General features: G+C 47.3%; 2 protein-coding genes across 2 annotated transcripts in view; one reads left to right on the forward strand and one right to left on the reverse strand.

The window, feature by feature from the left end:
- LOC6548848 (protein N-terminal glutamine amidohydrolase) overlaps positions 1 to 20,403 on the forward strand; it is a 63,745-nt gene that overhangs the window by 31,558 nt on the left and 11,784 nt on the right. The gene's annotated exons all lie outside the window — the stretch shown is intronic.
- LOC6549002 (paired box pox-neuro protein) lies at positions 5,422 to 13,805 on the reverse strand. The gene is made up of 5 exons (XM_001975430.3): positions 13,428 to 13,805; positions 9,777 to 10,258; positions 9,031 to 9,171; positions 8,882 to 8,961; positions 5,422 to 6,804 (listed from the first exon to the last, which is right to left on the reverse strand). The coding sequence occupies exons 2-5, from the start codon at positions 9,787 to 9,789 to the stop codon at positions 5,758 to 5,760; spliced, it is 1,281 nt and encodes a 426-aa protein (XP_001975466.1). The 5' UTR covers positions 9,790 to 10,258; positions 13,428 to 13,805; the 3' UTR covers positions 5,422 to 5,757.

The following is a 20,403-nucleotide window of genomic DNA, read 5'->3' on the forward strand; positions in this document are numbered from 1 at the left end:
CTTGCCACACGTTTGTAACATTTCAATAAATATGTAGAGTTATTTGTAAAGTACATGTAGATATGATTTTACACAGTATTTTTACAAATGTAGTTTATATTTTGAAACCTGTGAAATCCGATGGCAAAAGCCAGCCTACTATACTAAAATAATGGAACCTAATCTATTTATTTAAATCTACCTCTGTTCATAAAAGGTATTTTATAGACTATAATTTAGGTTTGACGAGAAGGTAAACCAATATCCGTCTATCGATATATGTCTGAATTCCCAATTCAATGAAATTTTTTAAGCTGTGTAACCATCGTAACGCAATACTTTGAAATTCGTACAAAAAATGCTGAATAAATACACATTTCGATCGGAATAATAAACATAACTCATTATTTTGAGTTTTTTACGTACATTTAACATTAAAAATTGTATGTCTTTAGTAGAGTATAAATTCCTTAAATCTGCAGGGTTTTCAAATTTCTGCTGGCCCAAGTGTTATAGTTTTTTTGATGAGATATTAAAACTCTTGGATGGGCTATTATTTGTTAAAAACTATTTACTATTATTAAAAATTATTTTGAAACAGTACTTAGATAAAGGGCTGTTAAATATGTATATATTGTTATATTGCGCTATTCGGCACTCGCTCCAATATCATCCACTTGATGGATCGATCGGCTATTTACCGTTGCACTTGTCAACACGAATTACCGTTATGAGTGGCAAAGGACGAAAGGATGATGTACCCAGAGAGCCGGGCACGTGCCCATGAGGACATCGCGATAAGAGGGACAAACAATTTGACAATTTAATGTGGCGACAGTCATCAAGCTGCAGTTCCGAAACTAAAAAGTCTTCCTCAGTGCTGAAACTGAAACTGAAACTTAGGATCGGGCAGAAACTCGTGCTCGCTGACGACATTAGCAGCGGAGGAAGCAAGGCTATAATTATAATTCCATTACCGCGGAGCAACAGGACCAGGGCCAGGAACAGGAACGAGAACCCATTGGCTGGGTAAGGTGCTGCTGATCCTGTGCCGAGATCCTGTGCCAAGTCAAAGACAATTGAGTGGCGTAATTGCCGAGCCGGCAACTAATGATGGCCAAGGATAATGCGGGCCGTGTTAATGTGGCCAGAACGCGCCAAGCTGGCTGACGAGCAGGTGAATCGCTTAGCGGCCACCGAAATGCGGAAGTATGCGCATTTCGCCCGATTCGCAGCGCCTTCGCCTTCGATCCGATCCGCATTTGATGGAATGTCCGAAACGAGCACTTGCCTTCCTCTCCCCTCCCAGTACTGCCAATTAGGATACCTCTACGCAGCTGCCCAGCTGAACTGCTCAGCCGCTTCAGTCACCTGAATCACCAGAATCTCCACCTTCTAAACAACCTAAGCCAAAGCGCTCCCCTCGCTTTTATGAGCGGCCAGGTGGGGTCGACGCTCATTCAGCGATAAGAATGTCATAACACAAGCTCCCAATTAACTGAGTCGCCCAGCGGAGGTGGAGCTGTGATTCGAAATTCGGACACCACCCGACCCAACGGGCTCATTTGCATCGGCGGTGCAAGGAGCTGGTCCATCTGCCATCTATCCATCCATCCATCCATCCATTCACCCAGCGGAGGGTGCCACTTCGGCGGCCCAGCGGGTGATGGTGCGATGTCCCAGCTCCACAAGAAGAACCATCAGCGATGCAGGACAATACTGACACAATTCTAGCACCTAATATAAATCAAAAAATAAAAATATAAATTCAATTATATTCTAGCATCGTAGCAAACTATTTGTATTAAAAATAGTTTCTATTGTAAATGGTAGTGTTTTGCAAGGCAGGACAATGAAATTTTCACTGGGCAAAGAATATGTTTTCGAGAAAGCTTAAAGTTCTTAAAGTTAATATCAATATACGTATTGGAACGAACATTTTGGATTAGTTAAAAGTAGCTAGTTAAACCGGCCACGCTGTTCAAGGAGAGCCGCGCAGGGAGTCGCAAAGATATCCATCAACGTGTGGCGTGTTTGGCTCCTGTAAGTTGTTAACTCGACTTTTATTGCCGCACAGTCGGCGGCTGGACCACCGAAGGGTCATTGGCTTCGACTTGCCAGCGATTCACGGAACCATCGATTGCCTCGTTTGCGAAAGATCTCTCAAATTCGGCCGGTTCACACCCAGGGCCAGTTCATTTCCGCCCCTGCGGCCCCAATCAATGGCCACAATAAAGGTTAATTATGTAAATGTCACACAGTTGCTACTGTCCATCGTCGGTTCCATTTTCATTTCCATTTCCATTTCCCACCCCGATTCCCATACTCATTCCCACCGTGATGCGTATTCCTACTTCGATTCCGATTCCGATTCCGAAACGCGCTCAAAACTCACAATTTAATGGTCTCGAAACGTTTCAATTTTTATTAGTTCACATTGGGTCCTAACCTGTTGTCGGGAGCGTTCTAAATGAGAACATAACTGCTTCTGTTGCCACCGCCAATTAACCCCTTCCTTCCCAGCCATGTGATGGCCCTTCGCCGTGTTGCCGCTTTTTACGGTTTAATTGTGCCCACGACCAGAGACAAAACAGAGAAATCAATCTCGAAATGCGTTGACAAGTGAGGCCGGGCCAAGAGCATTTCGAGATTTCAGGTCCCGGCCGAAGAGCAGACAGAGATTGCGAGGAGCAGTCAGAGTAACCCCCGAACCCCGAGGTGCATTTAAGTGCACCTTTAGGAAATTAACCATAAAAAATTGCTTAATTTAACAAGGCAGTGTGCGGCACTAAAAACTAACCCAGACAATGTCCCAACGCGACGCAGAAGAAGCCAAATGCCAAAGGCAGCCAGAGAAAACCAGAGTGATGTTGGGTCACATCTCTGGGCTCGGGGGCCAGAGGTTCTGGCCTAGAAAGCGGAAGCTCTGGACCCACGATTCAGGCTAATTGGGAAAGAGGAAGTCAGGTGACAACGGAAGATGGCTCTATTAGAAATAGTTATTACGCTGGTAGATATAAGAATAATCATATATTATTCAAGACAGACAGGTTTGATAAGTAATTTGAATAGAAAATTATTATGCAGGGCACTTGTTACTGTTATTACGATAAATCGATTACTATGACAGATATAAATATAGAAGGATATAAATATATGGGGTTAATATATACATTTAACATATTTTCGGTAAGTAACTATTTTATCAGACAACATGTTCCACTCAAGTTTATACTTACATATATGTATTGCTTGTACGGCTTGTTTCCATGTCCACCATCTTAATCCACAGAGTTTATTCGTAATTGAATGACATTAATTATGGTGCATGCTGCTGTCAAGCCATCATTATTACCATTACCATTCCTATTGCCATCCTCAGCTGGGCAAATCCGCTTGGCGATTCCATTCCGAGCGCGATGTCGCTGCAATGTCAAACATTTGGATCTGCTAATCGCGTAAAACATAACACCATTACCGCCATAAAATAAATTTTCTGCCATAATATCTGTCGCGCAGAAGGGCCTCGGATCGGCGAAACGTACGAGACGACATCTTCTGTCCCATTCCGCATCCGCGTCCAACTCCAATTTCCAATGCCCCAACTGGATTTTGATTTATGCCGAAAACGCAGAGGCGAGCTGGAGGCGAGCAAAAACCAAAAACACAAATCAAACGCAAACAGCGCGACGAAACATTGCAACAATCCATGCCAGCGCTCTGCTCCGGCTGCTAGTCCAGCTCCTCCAGATCCGACTCCTTCAGCTCCGGCCCACGAATGCCGGCCAACAAGAGGAGCAACCAAGCAGGCTGGCTCGCATGGCCAGCAAAAAAGGCCAAAAGGCGAGCGCGAAATCCAAACGCGAGCGGCGCGCGCGTTTTTTGCCGCGCCAAACGTGCCCAGCAAAAACGCGTCTCTGTGTCTCTCTGAATGTCCAGCCTCATTGATATTTCGAGCGCGAGCGTATAAAAATATTCTGTCGGCCCAAGATCTCGAGATCCCGATTCCAATTCCAATTCCGATTCCGATTCTGATTCCAATCCTGGCCTGGCCTAAAAGTGTCGCCCGAGCGGGATCGTCGCTGCGATCAGCGATCAGCAGAAATCATCGTCATCGTCATCATCATCATTGCATCGATCCGGCGATCCAGAGCCCTTCGACTTTCGTTCCATGCACTGAAGGAAAATATGTACAAGTCATTTGCTATATCACAAAGAAATTTAATTTTGACGCAACATTTAACTCACAGTCTTGATAAATCTAAAAATATTCTTTGGAGACTTTGTGTAAACAGATGTTTGACTTTGTTTTGGATGCAATTATAACGCCTTGATTCTAATTACCTATGACATTATTTTCTCATAATCATCATAAGCCCTATCAACCTTGCAAGTAGTTCATATTACCAATAGCTCAGGAATGCTTTTTGTGTCCAAATGAAGGTTTTTTTCTCCGTGCCCAGTTTTTGCGCTGTGACCTGAGAGGCTGTCAGTCATAGTCATGCCAGGGCATTCCAATCTGGCCATGATCAGGAGGCTTCTTGTGGCCGATACCCCGGCAAATGCCCTCCTGGCTGTGCATTCCGCGCCGTCAGTTTCCTTGCGCGCATCCTCAACGCCTTTTAGCATTGTTTATGAAGTGGAGTGGAGTGGTGTGGAGTGGATTGGATTGGAGTGGCAAGGAGCGATATTGGCGGTATTGGTCATTGGCCAGGATGCGGATTCGCGGCGTGCACGTGATACAATTATGGCAGCGTGTTTTTGCGCATCTTTTTTGCCCGCTTTGCATAATTTAACTGCGCGCAATTGTCGCGGCAATTATTTTTAGCCACTGATTTATTGTTGGCATATTCAGAGTAGTGGTCTTGGGAAAGTTTCTCGCAACTTCACACCTTCGCCCAGAATGGCCATGTCCAGCTCCCCCGGGCACCTGTTTTAAAATTCCACTCACATTGGCTGCCGGTGCCGCCACACCATGCCGATTCCAATGCCATTTTCGCACTTCCAGTCGCCGCTTCAGTTGCAGTTGCAGTTGGCAACCATTGTCGCCTCCTTCTGGGGGCGATCCCTCCGTTGGCTCCTCCGCGGGCGATCGATAGTTATGGTCGTGTCAGACATCCTGTAATTTCGCCATTCCCCCTCCTTCGGATCCAGCGTGTTGGCAACTTGTTGACACTTCATTGGCGCGCAAGTTAATTAAGAACGAGATGCGCAGATACCGACGACCACCGGCGAGTCGGTGGAAAACACTTCATTTATCATTTAAATGGCCATCTCGGGTACAAATCACACGAATTTTGTAGCAGAAAATTACGTAAAATTATATTTAATATTACACGAATTTCGAACCACAGACTTGGTTAGGTTGAGCGTTTCTGGAACTTTTTCAACACATAAATTGTATTTTATAGCCATGCCCTTTAATATAAACACACACTTTTTACTCAGCACACGTATTCGGATTGTTTTATTTAAATATTTTATTATATTATCACCCCTTGCAACATTATTCATAGCAATCATTGTGGATGGAACTCGAATGCATACAATTTCACGGCCATTTTAAGCCAGCTATTTGTTCATTTTAAAACAACATTATCGGAGATCCAGTTTAAGAGGGAAGAAAGTGAAATGATCGTGTGACCAAAGAAATGCCATCAATTCGAGTTCCAGCTTGGATTAAAATAGTATTGGTTGTATGGGGCGTTTACGATTAAACTAGGTTGCTATATATACACAGATCAAAACTGGGTCAGTGACAATGAGCGATCGGTGGATTCAGTTAACCACCTCAACGCTGTCCTCCTCCTCTTGCTCCTCCTCCCCCTCGGCGGGATCCTCATCCTCGGGAGTTTCCAAGGGCGGAGCAACTGGACTATCCTGGCTGCTCTCGCAGGAACTGGACTCCAGGCACTCCAGACGATTGCTATCGAGTCGGAGTCGTTTCTCCGGTTTCTTGAGCAGTTCTTCGATGGAGTACGGATTCCGCTTGCGACTGTGGCCGAGTGTCGATCCTGGTGAAGCCTCTGGAGCTGATCCGGCTCCATTACCGCCGCCGGAAGCGGTTAGTGAGAGCGCCGCCGGGGAGGATTTGCCGGAGTCGCAGTCGCTTAGTGCATCGCCAGCCGCTCCGGGAGTCGAAAGATCGATGGAGCTCTCCGACTTGGTGAATCCGCCCATGGCGGATGTGGAAGATGCGGCCGCCGCTGCCATGGCATGGGGCAAATAGCCGCCGGCATAGGGCAGGAATTGCCCACCCGACGCAGCCGCCTGGGCCTGAATGTGAGCTTGGGTGTAGTAAAGCAGGGAGGGATTCCACAGCCAGTGCTTGTGAAGAGCGGAGTAACTCAAGTCCAGACCCGAAACATTTGGGTTCAGGCCGTGACTGTGGCCATGTCCCATGCTGGGCGGCATCTTGGGAGCGGGTTTAATGGGCATCTCGCCGGCGGAATTCATCATCAGCGCCGGCGGCTTGGTGTAGCGTGCGATGGAGGGCGTGGCTGCCGGAGTGGGTGGGGCCACGGTCACGGGAGGGGGCGGAGCCTGGCTGCTATATCCATTCGATGGCCCGCTGCCCGCCTGATGAGCCGCTGCCGCCGCCGCCGCCGCTGCAGCAGCTGCGGCATTCTGCTGACTCGAGGTCATCTCATCCGTCCACAGACCGCTGTTGCGCAGAATCCGGTTGATGGAGCTGATCGAGGGCACCGAGCTGGGATCGCAGACGCGCTGCTGCTGCAGCTGCTCGCGAATCTCCCACGCAAACATGCCGCTGTTCTCCTCCTTCAGCCGGATGATCTTCTTCACCACGGTGGGCGTGGCCACTTGCTGCAAGCAAGAGAAGTTATGCAATTTAGATACGATTTAGAATGTTCCCATGTGATAACCCTTTAATTAGCAACTTTTTGCTTTTTATGTTAAATAGATATCAACGTCTCTTGAATGCTTATAATTCTGCTAGCCATAATACCTTAGTCAAGTGGGTTAAGGCCAGCTCGTTTCTGAATTAAGGAAACACTTGAATGGAGTTCGTAATATCTGTAGATGTTCCCCAATATTTAGTGGTAAAGTGTGAACTAAGAAAAGCACTAGATTAAATTTATGTATGTTAAGTCTTACGAATGGAGTTTCACATAAACGTTACAGGCCTGTTGCGTGACTGGGTATTTTTGTGCCTTTATGGTAATGGTGTCAGCTAGGTGATTTAAACCCCTTTATTCTCAGGTGTCTCTGGTTACCCCGTTTTGTGGCCTACGGCTAATTGCCGTGAAATTCAATTGTGCACTAAAATAAACCACGGCGCACTCGCAACAATTGCAAAGGTCGACAGCAAGCGCAGCCACGCCCCTTTCAAGCTGTCATGTTCGCGGGAAGATTTGCATCGGACCCACATCCGCGCTGTAGCTGCCTTTGCATATGTTAATTTGCACGAGTGCTCGAAAGGACCTTCCTCCTGTTTTCACTGGCGCCCGCTCTTCACGTGTGACGCGGCAATTCATTAAAAATTCATAAATACGCTTAAGGGGGTTTATCGCATGGGAGTGGGGCCTTTAAGGGTCGGAAGCCCCTCCATTGCGGCCAGCTTGCATGCCAGATCTTATCGGAAATCTACACGCGCGCTCACTCTTTGCGGGCCACTGTCCTTGCGCCCGTCCCGCCCCCTTTTCCTATGCATGCCGCAGGGTCAGGGGGCACGGTGCTGGTGCGGTGGCGGTGGCGGCGGCGGGGGCAACTTCTTTATTGACCCAGCGTAGGTGTTAAATGCGCGTTTTGTTCGAGCGAGTGCAGGGCGCTTATTGAATCACCATGTAAGCGGGTGGGTAATCGAGGTGGTGGTGATGGGGTGGGGGTGCCAACCGCCGGGTACATTGTGCACTTAGTGGGCGGTGCAACTACCGTTAATTAGGCGTTCTGTTCCGTCGGCAAATATCGCACCTGAACAACTGTTTGCGCACTCGAGGGGTAATCGCACTGGAAGGGGTCGTTTCACGGACTCCAAGTGCTGAAATGCCCTTACTGCCTATGAAATCATATAGGACACAATATTAACACTCTGCAGCCACATGCAACATGATCCATTTACTCAAAAACTGCTCAAATGCTTTCATTTTAGTCGATTGCAGGACCTCAAGCTAGTCACTCTTGTCTAACGTACCACCAAGTATAGAAGTATTTTTAATCAGCTCTGTAGCAGAAAGACAAAGTACCATGTCTGAGCTACTTTTTTGTAGAAGTTTGTTGAATACATAATGAAACTATATCTGCGTGGGCTGTAAAGGGACCTATGTATATTTGTACAATAGCCCTCTGGAAAGCGTTTGCTATGGTGCGTATGGGTCGTGATTCGGGTTATCGCGTGGCTCCGCATGGAATCGCTGATTCCATGGCCCAGTGCAATCAGCACTATCTTCGTGCCATTGTCGTCACTTTTTTGGGGCCGTGAAGCGAGCAGCGGCTTAAACGGTAGCAGCCACACTTGATTGGGCGTGCGAACCGCACAGGTGGCTCCAGCCAGGCAATCCAGCCCCATCCAGGTAGCCCACTTCCCGGTTATCATCCTCGGGCTGGGCAGGCGAGATTGATTTGCTGCGCTCTCTGCACTCGAACGCCCACTCCTTCGCCGCCTCCTCCACCTGCCACTCCCACTTCCACTCCCACACGTGGCCATAAAAGCTGTCATCGAATGTCGAGAACATGTAAACTAGCTGCTGGTTACAATGCTTATCTGGGCTATCTGTTTTCCGTGTATCTGTGATACTTTATGGATTTACTGCTGTGCGTTTGATTTTTATATAATCGTTTGTTGATTTCATGCACCACAACGGACCACATGTGGTTTCCCGTCCCCCCAGATCTTGTTTCCATCCCCATTTCGGAATCCAGTTCCCGCTTGGAGCCCACTTACCTTGGTCTTGCTCCCGCCAATGGAACCCGGTCGAATGGAGCCCGTCTCGTAGAAGCGAGTTAGAATTTTGGAAACGCAGCCTATTTGAGAAGAGCACAAATTATATTATGTTGTCTGAATTATAAGGAAGTCATCAGTCATGCACTCACCATGGGAAACCAGAAGCTGGCGGGATATATCACAGGGCCTCACTCCGCACAAAGCCAAGTCCACGATCCTTCGACGGACGCAGTCCGGCAAAGGGCGTCCGTTCACAAAAACTCCGCCCAATTGGTTGACACCAGCTTGACCTGGCGGAATGAAACAAAAATAATATTTTGTGGACTTTAATAACTATCTTCTTGCTCATTTGGAGTTGGTCAAACGCAATGCATTCAGTATTTAGTTCCTAATACATCTCATTTAATATCCAGTTTAGGGCTTTGAAAAAAACGATTTTTAAATGCACCATGTACAGGATTAACACCTTCGCAAATAAGCAACTTGTATACAGATACGTGACGAGTGTTGTCTCAAATTGTTGGTGCTAAGCTATATATTTGGGCGGATAGTTTGCTAGACAAATGGAGATTATAGTGGGAATCACAAGCGCCTAAGCTTCTCAATAAAGCGAATAAAGCCGGAAAGATTTACAGGGCGCACACGCGTCTGGGCCAAATAACAGCAGTTTGGCAACGGGCCTGTTGACTTGGCTAATCTCTGTCACCTTCCCGCTCGACTGGCGGTCGTAAACGCAGGCGGCAAAAGTGCGCCAGTAATAACTTGGCTCTTTGTGGGATCTCGGGTTCTTGGGATTTCGGGGGGAGTAGGTGAAATGGGGGACCGGGGCGGGGACTGGAGATTGCATCTGACGCTTTTGTTTAATTACTTGTTGAAGTTCATTAGCGGGACTCACCTGTATGCGGCATGGCTGAAATGTGATCAACAATTCAATTCAATGCGAGCCAATCCAATCCAATCCGAAAGTGATTCGATACGATCCGATGCGATCGGTAGTCGCTCGCAGTCGCTTAGCCTCCGTAAAGTATTTTGGCTTATTCGCTGTTGGCTGTTTGTTTTGAGTCTTTTATTTTTTGTCTTTCGTCCCGTTGCTGCTGCTTAGTTAATCGCTGAATTTTAATCAAATTTCAAGCAAGAACGTCATAAAAACGCTTTGATGGATGTCGTCGTGGTCGCCGGGCTATTAGGATTCTCAGTCTCAGACTCGAATGGCGTCGCTCGAACTGATGCTGGATGTTGGATGTTGGATGCTGGATGATGCTGGATGCTGGATGCCCACTCCCCGAAGTCTTTTTACGGCTTCCACGAATTTGGACAGCGTCCAGGCCCGGCCAGAACCGATCCGATCCAAGACCAAAACCAAAACCCGGTGAAAATCTAGTAAGGAAAATACATAAAACTTAATTATTTTATAAAACTACGCGGCCGCGGGTTTAATGTGCAGCGGTTTATGTGCTCAATGGCCATGTCCAGTGACCAGTGACCAGTTACCAGTTACCAGTTACCACTGGCCATTGCCTGGTGGCACCGGGCAGGCAGTATCTCAAATTAGCTGCTTATCAGGCACATTCCGGGCGCAGCGTGAACTGCTGGCCCATTATCGAGAGGTTTCCCCCAACCATTTAGGCCAGGTCGCTGTGGTCGTACTCCTAAGTATAGAGTACGCAAGTGCCAGGCAGGGGTAACAATTAAATGAATTTTGGCCAATTGCTCATTTCGTTAAATATGCAACCGGCCCAAAGAGATATGCAAATGGGCTTTCAGCACCACCAACTTGCGGCCAGTGGTTTCCGCTTCCTGTTTTTTCTACTTAATGCTTTTTGGCCAGGATTTGAGCCTGTCGCCAGCCTGTCAGAGGCATGAAAACGCGCTGAAGAACCGTATAAATCAAAAACTGTAACTGCCACACTGCCGGCCGACGGTCTACACTTTGTCATGGCCATGTTATTATGGAATTCACATTTGATTTAATTGCCAAGCCCGGGAGTCCTTCTCCCAGCTCCCTTGCCGCTTTTCAGCTCGTAAAACCAGCGAAATGCGCGTGTTAAGCCACCGAACCACCGCACGCACCACACACTCCCCCTTCGAAATTCAAAAAACGGAAAAAGAAAAAACACCAAACAGAACGAAAAAAAAGAACTCGAAATTAAGTTGTTCATTAGGTTTCTTGGACCCTCGCAGTCTCAGTCTCCGTCTCAGTTTTTCGGTTACCACTCACCGCGAACGGGAAACTCGTGCTGGCCGTTAAGGCCATAAAGTTCGCAGTTGGCCCGGGGCCAAGATGTGGCCGAGAGTGCGATAAGGATTCCAATCCACTCGGTTTTGTAGAAAGTGAAATAGACATTCCGGTCAAATCCAATTTGGCCGCAATGAAAGGGTTAATTTCCCCTCTGGCGTGTTGCTCGCCCATTTCTCTGGAATTTTTTGTGGCCCAATCGAGGCCAGTGAGCGATCAAAACTAAATAGTTCCGGACAAGTAGCAACCCCTAGAAATATTCCTCTGTTGTTTTGCCACTTCTGTACGTGTTAAATATCAATTATTGGGGTCTATCCAGCCTAAGAATGAGGGAAGTGCATCTGCAGAAAGCTAAAACCCAAATTTCAGCTATTACATCTGGAACATGCCTAAGAATTGGGCATAAATCTAACATATTAACAAGCAGCGATCCAAAGTATCTGGTACTTAAACGAGGAAAAAATCCCCTGTAATTTTGAAAGACCTTATAAAATGGAAACGCGTAGCAAAGGTTTTTTCCAGAGCTACAACGGCTACAGTTTTAAGGTTGAAAGCGATCTTGAGGCCAAATTGCGAAATATATATAGAGATGTGGCTAATCTGGGTTCTCGAGAACCGCTTTCAGGTTCTCGGGTCTCGTATATTAACGAGTATAAGTATCTCCCTGAAGTGCTACCGATTTCTCCACAGTCCTCAACTCGTAAGTCTCAATTAGCTTCGTGCACATGTCAAGCGGAACAGACATAAAAACCGATAGAAATTAGTTAAACATACAATAATTTAAATTCGTGCGATTACCGAAAGTGGAACCGACAGGTTGGCCGAGCTTCTGTTTCGGAACCCTCTCCCTTGATTTTATTTTTTATTATTGGGTGCCCTGCCTGCCCCCCGCAGATCAATGGACCGATCGCAGCCAGATCGGGGCAGCCGGGGCATTAACAGCCGCTAATTAAAATAAGAAAATTATAATAAAACGTACGCTTCACCATTTGAATATGATAAGCTTGCTCTTTCTGGACCACGCTTAAGTAAGTTGTCCGACGGCTCGTTGCCTCGTTTCCGATGGCCGAAAGCCGAAAGCCGGTGGCTTTGGCTTAGAAAGCACCCAAATCAATAAGCCATAATGGCAGCCAGCAGCGACGGCATGACAAAGAATTAATTAACATACGATTTTTGACTTTTGTCGCTCGCCGTAGTCGTGGGAAAACTAAAGTCTGGCCAAAAAGGCAGTCACAGAACGATCGATTGGCGAGCGATCGATTGGGCCGCTTTAAATGAGTTATCTCAGTGCGGCGGATGTTCAATTGGCCGTAGTTTTGCATTGCAAATTCGCTGGAGCCATCCGGTGGCATCTTCCACTTCATTCACAACATGAATATTATTCGACAATCGAATCTTGGCCGAAACTAACGCCGCCGGTTGAATGGAGATCGCCAGCGATCGTTCGGTTCCGTTCAGACTCGATCCGTTAGATCAGATCGCCGTTCATTAAGAAATAAGCCGCTCGCAGGCTGGGCGGAGGGTCTGGGGGAGGGGTCGGACTTGAGACCGATGTGTCGAACACGATAAGCAAATATCGTTATTAAAGTCTTTCAAAAACGCCGCAACCTGATCGGGAGCGACTCGATTTAATGATTTAGTTGTTGAGAAAGCAAATTATGCGCAAACAAATTGATTACGATCGTTTATGGTGGTCATTATGGGCAGGTCGATCGATGCGAGCAGGTCTTAATTAAGACGCCTATAAGTCATCGTCGTTAGCATTTGTCGAGTGTTTGAATAATACTCAGTTTCGGAAATATTACGGCCTAGAATATGTCTGCACTCTAAATGCAATTTGTGCACTTTTCACTCTATTTAGCTTATCTGGTTGCGAGTATAAAACCAGATAACACATCTGCCGTAAAATCCAAGCCAACAAAATATGCAGCTAAAAGCCTGTTCAGTGAACTAATAAAGTAGTCATCTAATTCAATTTAATAAAGCAGGTTCAAATAAAAGCCAAAATTTATTTACATACTAAAACAAATGTATCTCAACTAATTTATGCCCATATTGGCGTTCTATGGCATATCATAACAGATACTTTAGCTGCTACATTTTTAGTTTCGTTTCATATCCGATCCTAACTTTATCTAAAGAGTGCGATTTGAATTGTTCCCCTTGAATTCCGAATTTTTAATTTTGATCTATAAACAAAGTTATATCTTTATGCAATTAATCTAACTAGAATTTAACTTTGTTATGTGCTCATAGCTTGACCAAAAATGAATAATACTTTTGAAGTACATCATTTACAGGTGTGCTCACCTTAGGCTAAGAGCACTGTATCTGCCGGCTATCCAATACTGGGCCACCCACTGGATCCGAATCCTTTGATCACTTGAGCACAACACTTTCCGCCCGAGTTTTGCATACACCGTGCGGCTTATTCCGCGGATAATGGCCGATTACTCAGTTCAGAGGCGCGACGGCTATTGGTTTCTGTATGACTCTTTTTTGGTAGTTCGGAACGCGACGCACCTTGTCACTCGACCGTCAAAAATTCGACTAACTGCACGGGAATCGCGCGGCCGGCGCATCGATTCGATCAATTTTCGTGGCTGTGGCAGTGGCAGTAGCAGTGGAAATTGAGAGTTGGCTTCGTGCCTCGCCCGCGGTCCATCAGCCGACAATTTCTACTGAAGCGCCGCCAAGCAGAGCGGCCCAAAACGCCACCGAAAAGCCGCCGCTCACTCACACACTCGAATTGGCGGCCCGCACACACTGACACATGCGTTCACGGACTCACGGACGAACCGTTTTTCTGGTGTAACCGGTTTTTCACGGCTGCGACGTCCGCGGCGGTTCCAGCCCCATTTGGCCAACCGCCAGCCAATGAGGGCCAATCATCGCGCCGGCCCGGTGCGCATGCGTCGCCCGCTGCGCCGACGGAGAGCTGCCATTGGCCAGAGTCGTCGGGAGAGGTGGGGGCCAGGTGACACGTCCTCCGGGAGCGAAATCGACACGGGCACCGTGGGTCAAGTGTGAAGAGGCTAGTGGGTTAGGTCGGCGCTCAGCTGGATTTCAACAGCAGGGAAAACCACATTGAAATTCAGATTATTTCGTAAAGCTACTATATATTTTTAGACAATCATTGGTGTTCAGATAAAAACCCTGATAATACTGCAATGCAGCTTACTAAACTAGATCTTTGATTATGAAGCTAATGATTGTTGAGATTACATTCTAATCCCTATAGGAGCATCTCAGGACTATTTGTTTAAAGCTGCATTTTGTATTTAAATAGATGAAATAGACATAATTGATTACTTGACATGTTAGTATGGGCTTAAAACAAAATTGGTTTGTTAATTTAACAAGCAGATAACTTGACGTTTATGGATTGAGCCCAAGCACACAGCAAGTTGCTTTATACAAGTGTTTTCCGTTCATCGCAACTCGCAACTCTTGCCCCACTGTGCGGTTGCATGACGTCCGTGCAGCCCGCCTCCGCTCTTTTAACGCCCTGGGGGTAGTCGAAATCGGTGTGGATGGTCCTCGAGTTCCGGGCAGAGAGCGTTGCGCCAGAGCGTAGCCTTATCCGTGGCCGTTTCCGCAGCCGATGCGTTGCCGTTGCCGTTGCAGCCGCGTTCCGGCCAATCGGCGGAGGCAACGCAGCACGCAAACGCTCTCACTCCCGCACCCGCCCCCGCCCACGTCCTGCATCCCGCGGTTCGCAGATACTGTGTGATACTCCAAGGACCCCATCCACATCCACATCCACTTCCACATCCGCATTGTGACACTGCATAGCCGTTACCCTGGCGAAACAGCCACAGCTACGGCCACAGCTACGGCTCGTCCTTGCCCGCCCGCTGGAAACTCCCAGGGGAGTGGAAAGTGGAGGGGGAGCGGCAGGAGGCGGAGGACGCTGGGTGGGTGGCGGCGTTAAGTAACGCTCGGTGGTGCCGCAGGCGTTAATTGAATTCGACAATTGTCGCTCGGCATTCACAATTGGAAATGGATTTCCACTGCGACGGCGACTGGTGCTGAAAGATAAAGCTGTCATATTGTTTGTGATTGTTCCGAGGGAGGAGTCCGGATTATTGATCCATTCGAGGCACCGAACATGATGAATGGAAATTAGTTGGCATGACTAGGAAATCAATGGTCCCGAGCAAGTGTACTTCTGCTACACTAAGACTGGCTCAAAGCTAACCCGATTTTGGAGCCGCGTGGCGTATGCAAATCCACTTGCCACCAAAAACCACAAAAACCTGTGCGAAAACATGCAAAATTCTTAGGCCCATTCAGCGTGGCTTTGCGTTGGCAGGAGGATGGCGAGAGCTTGGCTGTAGCTTCTGCTGGCCAGAGATAAAACTGTCACAAAGGCCGGGTTGCCGGTAACCATTTGCCATTTGCCATTTACCAGCCATCCAGCCATCCAGCTATCCGAGCAGCTGCCTCTGACTTTTCCCAGGCAACCAAGCGCGGCGTAATAAGATCAAGCGAGTCAGCCGTGCGTGGTGGCATCAACACACACCTCTCTGTCTCTTTTGGCACAGAGTCCTTCGGTGCTTCGGTCCTTTTGGACCTTCAGTCCTCTGGCCCACCCAACTCGCCACGCCCAACGCCCAACGCCCAGTGAGCTTGTTCATGGGCCACCCCCTCCGCGGGTCCTTCAACGTGTGTCTTGCCCTATCTGACAAGGCGATTATGCGACCCAAAGCCTTTCAAGTGGCAGCAATTACCCAAACCCCGGGTCCGCGCCCTAAAAGCCAACTACGCCCCAATTAAGGCGCACACACACAAATCTGTGTGGGAAGTGCGTTTAGCTGGGCTGTGAAAAGCAGTTGAAGGGTGCAAGTCGAAGAGGAAGTACCCTGCACACGTTAAATAAAGTTCATGGTAACTGCAAATATTTCTTTGCATAGATTTACTTGTATGATACAAAATAAAAATAGATTCATCATTTTTGAATCTTCCCAACAACAAAATAAATAAATGTATTTACTTAGACATAAATTTTTAATATTTAAATAACGTAATAATTAACGGGAATCAAAATACTTGAATATCTAGCTGAATATGCGAGTATACAAACTATGAATATATTTAAGAAACCATTTCCATTGCAGTTCCTAGAGAACAACTCCCAGGTTACCAGTCTATGCAATGTTTCATCATACCCTGCATCAAAAGGGCATTCAAATGAGCAGCGGAAGTGGGTTTGCTCCGGTTTTATTAGGCGGGTGCCTGGGGTGCAAAAAACGAGCTGTAATGAAAAGGGGCGGGACAATCGGCTTAACTTCTTCCGATTGACTTGGCTTACCACGCGCCCAAATGCGATCGCAATCGCAGAACTTACACTCGCTTATATTGTAATTGAAATGGAATCCAGTTCGTGTTGGGGTATGATTTGGGTCCGGTTCTGTTGCTGGTTCGGCGGAATGAGGGAACCGGTGAGGCTGGTAGACGGACTGACACCCACATCAACTTTTTGCCTAATCAAATGGCGAATTATGGCGAACTCATCCAGCCAAAGGCGTCGCATTCCAAGATGCGTGCCACCGAATCATTAGGTGGGCTGCCAAAAAACGAGGTAAACAGAAGCTGTTCCCGATTCGTTAGCTGTTAGCCGTATTTCTGGGCGGCTCGTGCCTGGAGGTCAGTCTGCGGGAATGACTCCGGGGCAGAGTCTAGATTTCATGGTCATTAATGAGCGGTGTCCGCAGGAATGCGCCTGGGAATCGAGCAAAAACTGCGCCTTGTAGCGTGGGCGCCCATCTAATACGAAATTAGTTGCCCCAAACCTGCGGCAAATTAGCTGCAGCTACTTTTTTTGCATTTCTTTAAGACGCAGAGGGGGAAAAAACGGAGCCTGGTATGGAATATATTTTCTAATTGCAGGGGCGGCCTAATTGAGGGTTCGCTTCGGGGCACCCGTTCCTTGCAATCAGCAGATGCAAGCCAAGTCCCGAAAATTGTCCGAAAAAGGGACAAAAAAGAAAAAGAACAGATATTTATATATAAAGACAAAGGCGATTTCAGTGTGTGTGCGGGTCGCCAAATTGGCGCAGGTTACGCATGTGCCTCAAATCATGAGCATTGCTGCCACGCGATGATGGATGCAGTCAGGCAGGTTGCATTGCAGCCTCGCCTCCTGCATCCCGATACCCGAATCCCCGAATCCCCGAGTCCTCGCATTCTCGGATCCTGTTGCACCTTGCTTCAAGGAGGCGCGTGGCGCAAACAGAACGAAACCGAAAAACAATCGGGCAATTTCGTAAACAGTTGCCGACAAACGATAAGATAAAAATGATCTAAGGATAATGTACCTTTTCCAGGAGTCGCACAACCAGCAGTAATTTCGCCCCATCCAAAAGGACGACTTGTAGGTGGACAAAGGGCACGCGATTTTCGAGTGCCATAAAAATGAAAACGGAAAACGGAAAACTGGGACACTCCAGTGACTGGCATGTCAGAGCCAATTAATAAAAACGCAATTTCCACAAATCGAAATTTTTATAGAGTTTACAGGGTTTTATTGATCCCCTAGAGCAGGACATTCCACACCTGCAGAGCAGAGCCCTTGGATTGGGCGATCCGATAAGCAAAATGAGCAATTACGGGAGAAACTCTGACAGGACTTTGCTGGCGGCGCTGGAGGACTTGTAACATTTTCTCACATTAAGAGAAGGGTCCTGCGAGTGCTGCGAGTCCTGCTCGTCCTGCGCTCCACTGAACCCTGACGCACTCACAAAATGGCCGACGCAAAAGGCGGAGAGAGAGTTCTTCTGCCCGGCGAAGAAAGGCATCATCCACTGAGGGTGAGTCCTGGCCCAAAAGTTTGCGTGCAAGAAGTGGCGGCGGCAGGACGAGAACCTTTGCTTGCGATAAATTAAATGTCTGACATAATTATGGCTAAATTGAAAAGGCAAGAAGAAGACCAAGGAGCTGGCAGGAAAATGCAGCGGGGATAGGAGAAAGGACGACTTGCCACTTAAAGGACTCCGCTGGCTGAGGAACAGGACAGTTATTGTGCCATAAAAACAGAAATTATTTGATCAAACACAATAAACACGCCAGAGGCAAAGGCAAAGGCAAACAGCGAAGCTCGAACCGCTGACAGGCTAATGATAGGATGTGTGCCAAAGGACATACAGATTATAGATTGAGCCACTATAATCGATGCGGGAACAGGGTGCTCCAAATATTCGGTTAATTGAGATCCCAGGACTCAATCGCAGTCCCCATCGAAGTCAAAGAACCCTTGGCAATAACCTCCTTCCTTCTGGATATGGAAAAGTATATATCTCATTTTATAAAGTGTTGTATACATACCATTCAGTTTGAAGCTCTTTCATTAAATCCGTAGTTCATTTGCGCTGCTAGGCTAGAAAACGTAAGCTTCCTTCCTAGCCAGAAGAGAATTCGGAGTGAATTCGGATTAGTATCTGCAAAAACACGTTGAAGACGTATACCCAAAAAACTAAAAGTAACTCCAGGGCTTTTTATGTACTTGCAGCATCAGAGGAACGGAACGTACTCAATTCGAAACCCATCTCCAGCAGCTCCTTGATCTCACCCCTTCCACTTGTATGTGACTGTAATTATGGTTTTATGGCTCGCAACGCCTCTGGAAATCGGCCAGCACACATCATAGAATCCAAATCAATTATACGCTTGTCTAGGCCATCGAGCTTCGTCCGTTTCCTGGCCTCCACACCACTTCCTCCTGTAGCTGCTCTTGCTCCTGCTGCTGCTGCTGCTTCTGATGGCCCGTTGTCGGATGCCAGTTCCCATATCCCAAGTACCAGGCCAGCAAAAGTGTTAAAGTAACCATAAAACTTTGGCACTTCGAATCCGTTGATGCTTCTGCATCTGCTTCTGCTTCTGCTGTTGCTGCTGCATCGTAATCGTAAAACGCGGAAAGCGTTTGCGTCCGCCGCTCTGCCTGCTAAATGCAATATTTTTACGACCCAGTCCAGTCAATCCCAGAGTTAGTGAAGTCCAAGTCCGATTTGGAGTCGCAATCGCAGCTCAAAAGCCCAGGATGATCATCCAGTTCGTTGGCCCCTTTGGCGGTGGTCGTCTGGATGGCTGGCTAAGTTGGATGGCGAGGAGCAAAAGTCAAATACGGTAGCTCGACTAATTGAAAAATTAAAGTCCGGCCAAAGTACTTACACCGGGCAGCAGTTGAGGTGGAAACGCCCACCGCCCATTCGTTCATAAATCTTGCGGCATTCCTGGACGCATCTCATCGCTCCCCTTCGATCTGTTTCGAAATGGGGTACCCTTGAGCTAGGTGACTAGTTGCCAAGTTGCCGATTTGGCTAGGTGAGAGCGCATCCCCCTTCTGTGGACTTCAACCTCTGAGGATGCCCAAGCCAAACCCGCTAATGTGGCAGTCCGCACACCTTGCCAAACACTTTAAAAAGTGAGGCCAAACCTCCCGGCTGCCCAGGCGATTATCGGATCGATGGTAAACACAGGTTCTGGCCAAGACCCTTGCCGAATTTGTAATGCTGCCAAAAATCACTTCTGGTTTTTGCCCACCTCGCTGATCGACGGGCGATGATCGGTTTTGGAGTGTGTATATTTTATCTCAGGTACCACAGATCGAAAAGGTATGTCAGGTTGAACAAGAGTTATGATGCAGCCGCAAAAATTGACACAAATTGCGCACTTCAAGTACTAATTTCAGAATCATATAAATCTTACCATATATCAAATCAAAGCAATAGACTTAAACAAGTTTTAATATCTTTGCTCTGCAAAAACCATTCGTTAAATACCACAGTTCACTTCACTTTTTTCGACTTTACACATGCTATTTGCTAAATGTGAATCGAAAGCAGCGAAGACGTAAGATATGTTGTTGATCTATACTGTGATCCATAAAAGTCATCTAAAATGGAACTTTACCAGGTATTTACCAGTCTGCAAACTTGCGCTACTCACTTTTCTCTGGCTTGCAGCTGCTGAGACCCCAGATCCGCAGATACCGCGGATACCGCGTAAACCGCGGACCTCCAATCGATCCCCTTTTGGCGTACTTGTAATTTGCTGACGAGCTGGGGGCTCAAGGTGTGCAATCAGCCCAGTGATCAGGCGAAGGGTTAGGGCTTAGTGCTCGCACGGGATCCTGGATAAAAGTGCAGTGCTGTTAAAAATTATAACTACATTAAGTGCAGCAACAAATTGCAGACACTTGGGGCGTTTTAGCAATGTCATTTGCAGGGGGAGAGGATGTGGTGCTGGCCGCCAAGGGGTAGATCAAGAGATCAGGACCCACCCAAGT

The sequence above is a fragment of the Drosophila erecta genome, unplaced genomic scaffold (assembly GCF_003286155.1).
Source record: "Drosophila erecta strain 14021-0224.00,06,07 unplaced genomic scaffold, DereRS2 tig00000092-arrow-pilon, whole genome shotgun sequence".
Lineage (NCBI taxonomy): Eukaryota > Metazoa > Arthropoda > Insecta > Diptera > Drosophilidae > Drosophila > Drosophila erecta.